Raw genomic sequence first — 8,450 nt, 5'->3', positions numbered from 1 at the left:
GACTGTGTGCACCGAACCGTGACCCCCGTACCGTGACGGCACGGGACGAATATATACCGTTACACCCCTACCTCTAACACATCCTAAAGTTTGACTTGTCAGAGTTTTTCAGTATAGAAGCAACTCAGGTTTGAGTGTCAGGAGTCACTGGAAGGACTAGCAATTCTGTCACCATGTCAAAAAAAAAATGTCACCGTGCCAGTACCGTGGTCACACTGTGTGTTACGGGAGAGATTAAAACACACAACGTAAACAATGTGACTGTATAAGTAGGGCTGGACGATTAATTGAATTTTGATCGTGATTACGATTTTGGCTTCTCACGATCATAAAAACACTGTAATCGAAGAAAAACGATTATTTTTTTGTCTATTGGTGTTTTATTCTGAAAAACACACATGCGCGCTTCCGCCCCCGTGCCTGCACTGCTCTCTCTCAGTTATATAGTTATATAGTATATAGTATAGTAGTCTCTCTCAGTATAGAAAAAAAAAAGTTAATAAATTTTATTTAAAGCAGAAGTAAGCAATATTTTTGTGTTAATATAAGTCTTAAATAGTAATATCTTCCGACAGCAATCACTTACATAGAGTGTTTGGACCGAAACACGGGTCTCTCAGTCCCTCTGCTCTGCTCTGAGCCAAGGAGAAAACTTTTCTCGTATCCTACAAGTTTTATCCAATGAGGAGAGAGAATGGCATGAAGGGCTGTGTGTGCAGCCAAGGGATGCGCCTGAATGTGGTGACGTAGGGACGAGGACCAATAGATCCATGACGAGGGCGGGGGCTGCTAACTCCATCGGCTGACAAGACGTTATGGTGCGTTCAAGGCAACTCGTAACTCGTGTTTTTCCGACCTGTGAAGTGGTACCAGTTCGATCTGGTACGAGTTCACGGGTCGGAAGTTACGAGTGGCCGTTATAGTGACTTTCACAGGTAAAACAGGTCGGAAAAACACGAGTGGGTTGCCTGGAACGCTACAAAGTCGTAAGTTGTGACTTGAAGCTGTAATTTACGGTTTCAAAAGCCTGCCTGGAACGCAGCATTAGCCAAAACGACCGGATCGCTTACTTCTGCTTTAACACCAATTCACACTGAAATTTAGAGAAAATAGCAGGAATTTAGAGAAAATCAGCATGCTAATATAAGCAATCTACAAACGTTAGAAAAAATTCCAAATGAGCATTGATTGTCGTTCTAAAAATGAAATGGTATTAAATTAAATATATTTTAAAATAAGATAAAGGTCACAATACAGTATGTTTGTAATCACATATTACAAGCATTGTCAGACATTTTAAATAAAAACAAGAAAAATATGAACAAGTCCAGTTTATATTGTCGTGTTACTTTCGTCCCTGCCGTGAGGGACGAAAGTAACAAAGCGCAGCTGCTCTTAAAAAATTCAAAATACTCCGACGTCGTTTCACATTTTTACAAAATAACACCTGGTATTGATAGAGAACACATATGAGATAGTGATCACTACAAAAAATGTCTCTCTCTGTAATACTATCTTTTTAAATGACATTTATTTGAAAAATGTTACTTTCGACCCTGCTCTCCCCTACTGACATGTTTTTTGTGAAGTTGTGATTATATGTTGTTATGTGTTACCGTGACGAACGGTTAGCAGTTTTCCGAGCTGTTAGCTCAGCTGTGACCTGGTAATGAGGCCGAGCACAGCTCCATAGCTGTCGCTGTAGCCCAGATACCAAAATTATGCAGTTTTCCATGTGTTTCATATGTCCCCTATTTGAGTTGTTTATATTCCATGTAATGAAGCTGCATTGTTTAATTTACACTGAAAAAGTAGACAGACAGTCATTTAAGCTGATAAATAATTACGCTTCATATTATGCAGGCTGTTTTTTTTGAGGGACGATTTCTTCAGCTCAACTGTGATCCATATCGCCTGCCGTTGCCGCGTGGAGGCTCTTGGTTCAACTGCCACCTGTATCACCGCCATGCAGCATGGAGGCTCTTGGTTCATCGGTACCGCAGTGTGGACATCAGTGTGGTAGGACAAGGCTCAATCCTGAGGAGTGACACATTTTAGTTGCACTTTTTTTCACCTGAGATCACAGTATTTTTTTTTTTTTTTACCTTTTGCAAAAAACAAACTGACTAAGGAACTTAAATAACTGTTTTCTCCATGGAGGACCCTGAAAGACAATAAATAAACTGAAACAGACAATGGAAAACAGGGAAGAATAAGGATAATTGAACCCGTTAAAGGGGAAAGAATTACATTTTTTTATTTTGTTCTATAGCCTACCGGTACTTACCTGGGTCAGCTAATTTTATTTCATACTATGAATTTAATTTATGTGGAAAGAACTGCATTTCATTTAATGTGTGTAAAGCCTGGTACACACATTAAGATTTTAAAAATCTCAACAATTTTTTTATCTGTGAGAAACCCCCACATAAAGATAAAAAATCTTTGATTGAACAGTTTTGATCGTATTGTTTGTGGTATGCTCCGATGTTCCAAATACAGCACACCACACACATAAAGATTTGTCTTATGACACGCCAGAAATCTTGCGTGATCAAACGTGATCTGACGTACTATGTTGATTATAGCCATGGAGACGTTAGCCACCCTGGTTTGTTATGCTACGTGTTCTTCAGTCAGCTCGCTTCTTCACCGTCACGTCACCGGGTGGCAGCCCCATTGGATTACATGACTTCCAGTAAAACTGAATTTTGAACATATTTACATAGAAAAAAATATTTATATTATCATCGCCGACCCGTGGACCACGGAGAGCGGTGGAGCTGGGACTCCTCACCCTCCCCACCCCCCCGACCACCAGGTGAAAACACCCAGGCTTCGAACACGCAGCAGCAGAAGGCCTGCTGAAGCGCCCATGGCGTCTACTGTGCTATCACAATGACGACGGCAATTGGGGAGATGTTCATGCCCTCTGTATCGTCCACATCGCCTGCTTATATCCGGGGATGTACCTCCATGCCCCAGCCCTCGCATTGTCAAGACGGCTGACGAACTGATACCGAAACCCACGAGCCCCGCGCCCGTTATCCTTGGGACAGCTTTCGGCAGCTACTCGACAGCTATCGGGCCGTTTCCCCCTGCAGCGCTAGATGGGCAGCCAGCACCACCGAGCCCCGACCTGGGCTCTCCACCATCTTCGGGACAACTAATGTTGCACTAACGGCTGCGGGGCTCTCTCCTAGGCCCCAACCCTGACATCATCAGGACGGCTGCTGACTCGATGGCTATCGGGTCACTTCCACCACTTCCACCTGAGCCACGACCCAGGCTCTCCACCAGTGGGGAGTTAGCCCTCCGGCTAACACTGCTAGGCCCCAGGCTGGGCATCTTCAGGACAGCTAATGCTGCACCAACAGCTGCGGGGCTCTCTCCTCCGGCGGTGTTAGCTGGGAGGCTTTCATGAATGTTCACCCCCAATGATTCCCACCTGTTTTGCCTGTTGCCCAGCAGAAGGCACTTGAGATGTGTTTCAACCTGGACAAAGTCTTGGAGACATAGACCATAACCACTTGGAACATACATGAACTAAGCCATCCCATGCTGCCCAACATGAATACCTGAACTGCTGGGAAAGAGCTGGTGCTGTGACTTCTCATGTCTACCACTGATCCAGCTACATTATGTGGATTGAGCTCAAATGCCTGATGTACCGGTGAGTAAAATTTATCCTTGTTACTGTTTCAACTGAAATCTGATTCTGAACATGCACAGTATTTGTGGCATTTTATATGATTTAAGGGTTGATGAGCTATTTTATGGGCTATACTATCTTTGCCACTGACCACTTGACACATAGAAAAGCTTTTTAGATCTAAGTAAAAGAGATCTAAAGAAGGATTATATGATGTTTAACATAATTGCTACATTGACTTTCACAATTCTCTGTTATCTGCATGTTCCTTCCTCTTTAGCTTTAAAAATCAGATTTCCACTGAACTTAAAGGGACAACGAGGAGTTTCTATTCGGTTATAAAAAAGTCTCACGTTAATGTGGATGAATCTCCGCTACCCACACTTGTTAATGGGCCCATTTTCGATAAATATATCGTTCTGTCTCTATCGTTATTTTGTTATTATTAGTGGTGGCGGAGATGCTGGTCGAGCCGACCAGCGTTTTTTACTTTCGGTTTCGCAACGAGTCATGAGAATAACGCAGCTGAATCGCCGTTTATGGTCGGAACTACGACGGTATGTGAACCTCTTTGAACCTCTGACTTTAATTCTTGATGAATGAAAACATGAGTCCGTCTTGCGCCGGTCAAAATAATTTTACGGTGCGCACGGAGGCTCATAAATGTAGTGTGAAAACGCTTCGCTTTTCCAAAACTCCTCGTTGTCCCTTTAACGGATCTAACAGGGGGTTAGCAGAGTTACTGCTGCTTAAAGGGATATTCCGGCGTAAGTTTAACCCATGGTCCAACGCACCGTAACACCGAGTTACACAAACAAACAGGGTCCCAGCACATAATACAAGGCATCAAACATCTGTTAGCTTAGCATGGTTTCTATTGAAAAGAGACGAAAACAATTCACCCACTCTGCTCCAGTTACAGTACACGCTATGCAGCAACTTTCCGTGTCCAGCACAGAGTCCAGGCACTGACAACACACACCGAGGCCGACTGGCAGCACAGACATCTGGTTTCAGTGGCCACCGAGAGGCATTGACCACCACACTGACCATTGATTCCCCCATATCCTATCTGTGATCTGCTTGTACAGGTAGTCAGCTGGCGTGGAGGCGATTACCGAGTGAAGTAGAGTCCCGCGCCCAAGGATGAATGTGTGTGTATTACTCCATATAATGCAGCCAAAGTTCCTATGTATCTTGCCTATAGGTTTATAAAAGTTATTATCGAGTGTTCACAGGGAAATGAACGGAGAGAATCACGTAAACAAGCGCGAGATTAGACGCGACGTCACACGCGCGACCGACGCCGTTCGTTGCCCGGAAGAGACTGTCTAATATAGTGAAGGGGACATCACGGACACGGCTGAGTTTATGGAGTTTGAGAACAACAACGACTGGTTTCATTTTGATGGGCGCTACTATCAGTTTGAGACCAAGTTTACTGAAAACAAGCTGAAGGAAATGGAGGAGTAAAGTGAAAGAGGGACAGCTGCGGTGGTGGCTATGTGCTGGAAATGGAGTCTTAATGCTGGACCTGGTGGAATCAATGGTCAGTGTGGTGGTCACTGCCTGTCGGCGGCCACTGAAACCAGATGTTTATGCTGCCAGTCGGCCACGGTGTGTGTTGTCAGTGCCTAGATTCTGTGCTGGACACGGAAAGTTGCTGCATAGCGTATATCTGGAGGAGAGTGGGTGAGTTGTTTTCGTCTCTTTTCAATAGAAACCAGGCTAAGCTAACAGATGTTTGATGCCTTGTATTATGTGCTGGGGCCCTGATTGTACTGTTGATGACGTTTGGTGCTGTTCTGAGCATTATTTGTGGCTGTAAGTGGCATTTTGATCGGTGGATAGTGGATCCATATACTGCGCTGTTTGTTATGGTGCGGTCATTGCTAAAGTTGCTACAACTGGAGAAGCTAGCGGTTAGCAGACTTCATCTCTCCCGGGGGTTCTAACTTGGTGTTATGGTGCGTTGGTCCATGGGTTAAACTTACATCTGACTGACGGACTTTGACGGAGGTTAAGTTGTTGTATACCTTTCCAATTTGCATGATCAGATTAATGCAAAGGAGTTGTATTGGGAAAAGATGAGACAAGATGTTTTTTGTTCTTTTTAGCCACTGTAAAGAGTCATGGTTTGATTACTGTCTCATAAACTGATGTATTTAAAAAGCAGTGCTCTGTGGCATCAGAAGTTGTTATTGAGATTTAGAAAAAACAGAAAATTAATATTTTTAATTTTTCTGTCACAGGCCAAGGTTCAAGACAAGGATGGAGATAATTGATTCAACAGATTATTTTGATAGAAATCACTCTATTCATGATGATGACGACATGGACGTTGATGCCCTCAATCGGCTGAGAAAGTCTCTCAACATTGTTTACTGCCTGGCCTTCGTCCTCGGTGTGCTTGGGAACGGAGTGGTTATCTGGGTGACCGGGTTCAAGATGAAGAAAACTGTAAACACAGTTTGGTTCCTCAACCTGGCTGTGGCCGATTTCCTCTTCACAGCCTTCCTGCCCCTGAGTGTGACCTACACAGCCCTGGATTTCCAAATCAGACACTGCCACTACGCACTTACCGGAAATGACTCGACAGCTTCTTCTTCTACTACTTTTTAACGCTGATTGCAACCGGCCGTTAGAACCCTATCGCCGCGCTTTTCGCCAATCGAAACCAGATCGAAACAAGTTATTAAGTTGTGTTTCATTGTGTTATTATTGTTGTTGTGTTGTTTTGTGGTAAAATGAGTGTTTTCTCGAGACATTTACGCCGGTATCAGCTCTGAAGACGTGGCATCCTCATCCTACTGGCTGAAAATGTACCTGTATGTATGTTTTTTTTTACCTGATAAACTTTGTTCTTTGCAAATAATAAACGTATGTGCTTCAGTTATACCAGACATTCTTTTATGTATTGTAAATAGTCTATATGGACTTTGGTTATGCTAAACATAACCATAATGTCATAATAGGTGTCAGAAAACATTGTATAGGCCTACAGTAGTTAAGGTATTAAGGTCCTTTGAAAACTAACAATACAGTAATGTATAACTACTACCCTACAAGTAAAGCTTATTGTTTATATTTTGACTGATCATCACACCAACACTGTAACAATACAAGAATGAAAACAAAGGCAACAGAATAATGTCAAAAATTGAGGATGTCAAGTAGACGCTCCTCCCTGGCAGCAGTCTCTCTGTCTCTCCTCTCATCCCTCTCCCTCATTTCCCTCAGCATCCGCTCCTCTCTTTCCATGGCCTCCCTGTGCCTCCTCTCATCTCTCTCGACAGCCTCCCTGTACCTTCTCTCCCCTCTCTCTCTACGGCCTCCTTGTGCCTCCTCTCCTCTTTCTCTGCATTCTCCTTGTTCCTCCTCTCCTCTCTCTCCGTTTTCTCTCTGGCCCTGGCCTGCTCCCGCTCCAAAAACTTGCCGTCCATCTCCTGGAGCTCAGTCGGCGCATCCATGACATCCACCCGCCGCCTTTTCGGGGTGGATGCCATAGATGCGCTCTGTGGTTGTTGCAGTTGAGGGGCACTTCAGCTTCTATGAAGGAAAGACAGCAAAAAACACTGCAATTTCTAGGGACAATGCACAATTTTGAGAAAAAATCTAATTGCATTTGCAATATCATTTTCAATATTAGAGGGAATAATAACTTTTACATCACTATCCTCATTTTCATAGAAAGTCATTTAAATTATTATGTGACTTTTTCTGGGATCTGGGTAATGTGTATGCCAGGACATCTCAGCATTCGTGTTTTTCGTCCCCAATACACATAAATAAACGTTACTGACACCTTCTATCCAACAACAGTAGTGCAAAAAAAATCACATGAATAACTTACATCGGTATAAAGTGGAGATATCCACCGTTGAGGAGGTGCTGCAGTCGCTCGTGTCGTCGATCGGCGCCGCCACCATTTGAAAAGTAGTGACGTATCTTCCGTTTAGCGACGTAGCTCTAGACGTAGCGTCATCTACGTCACCAAGATGGCGGCCGTTAAGTGTGGAAAGTGTCCATCGATCCACACTCAATTTTCTGGCCAATTGAGTGCGCATAGCGCACTACATTTTCGCACACTGCTCAGTGTGAACGCACTTACGTACTCAAAATATTAAGTATAATGTGCAGAAGTGTGCAATTTGGGACACACCATTGGTGTTTGGATCCTGGCTCTGATTCTCAGCGTTCCGTACGTCGTCTTCAGGGACACTGCACCATCATATCGTGATGAAAATGTCATCCATTGTTTCAACAACTTTGTTCCTTCCAATAATCTCACACAATCTGTGTTTGAGTTGGTGCTGTTACGTCATCTTCAGGCCATGTCCCTCACCCGCTTCCTCCTTGGATTTCTTGTCCCCTTCACCGTCATTGTCTCCTCTTATGCTGTGATAATCCATCGTCTCAGGAGGAACCGCACCCTGTACAGCCACTCAAGTCGCCCCTTTAAGATCATTGCTGCTGTTATCATCACGTTTTTCCTGTGCTGGGCTCCTTATCACATCATGCAGTTAATAGAGTTGGTTCATTTTACAAATACAGGATGCTTCGAACATGTTGTAAAGAAAAGTGTTGGTCACAGTTTTGTGATCAGGAGCCAGGATATGGGATTTATGGTTAACAAGAACGAGTAAAAAGTCCTTCAGCCAGTTTATCACAACTTAGCAGAGTTGTGAACATTATTAAGTGTATCTGTATTATGTATTATGTGTAAACTAAAGCAACAGGGTTGAGTAATAGTTAAGACTACAACATTGCTCAACAACAAAGTGACTAAAATTTCCTG

At 43.6% G+C, this 8,450-nt stretch overlaps 1 protein-coding gene across 1 annotated transcript; it reads left to right on the top strand.

Annotated features, from left to right (window-relative positions):
- Nucleotides 1–5,986: 5,986 nt before the first annotated feature.
- On the top strand, nucleotides 5,987–8,298 carry LOC311000098 (chemerin-like receptor 1; the record flags this gene model as incomplete). The annotated part of the gene is made up of 3 exons (XM_083990733.1): nucleotides 5,987–6,226; nucleotides 7,612–7,711; nucleotides 7,793–8,298. 3 exons carry the CDS (start codon nucleotides 5,987–5,989, stop codon nucleotides 8,296–8,298), a joined length of 846 nt encoding a protein of 281 aa, XP_083846859.1.
- Nucleotides 8,299–8,450: the final 152 nt, after the last annotated feature.

Source organism: Trachurus trachurus (assembly GCF_905171665.1).
Source record: "Trachurus trachurus genome assembly, chromosome: 17".
NCBI classification, from domain to species: domain Eukaryota; kingdom Metazoa; phylum Chordata; class Actinopteri; order Carangiformes; family Carangidae; genus Trachurus; species Trachurus trachurus.
The sequence above is the reverse complement of the archived record's forward strand: the minus strand, read 5'-3'. Positions and strand labels throughout refer to the sequence as shown.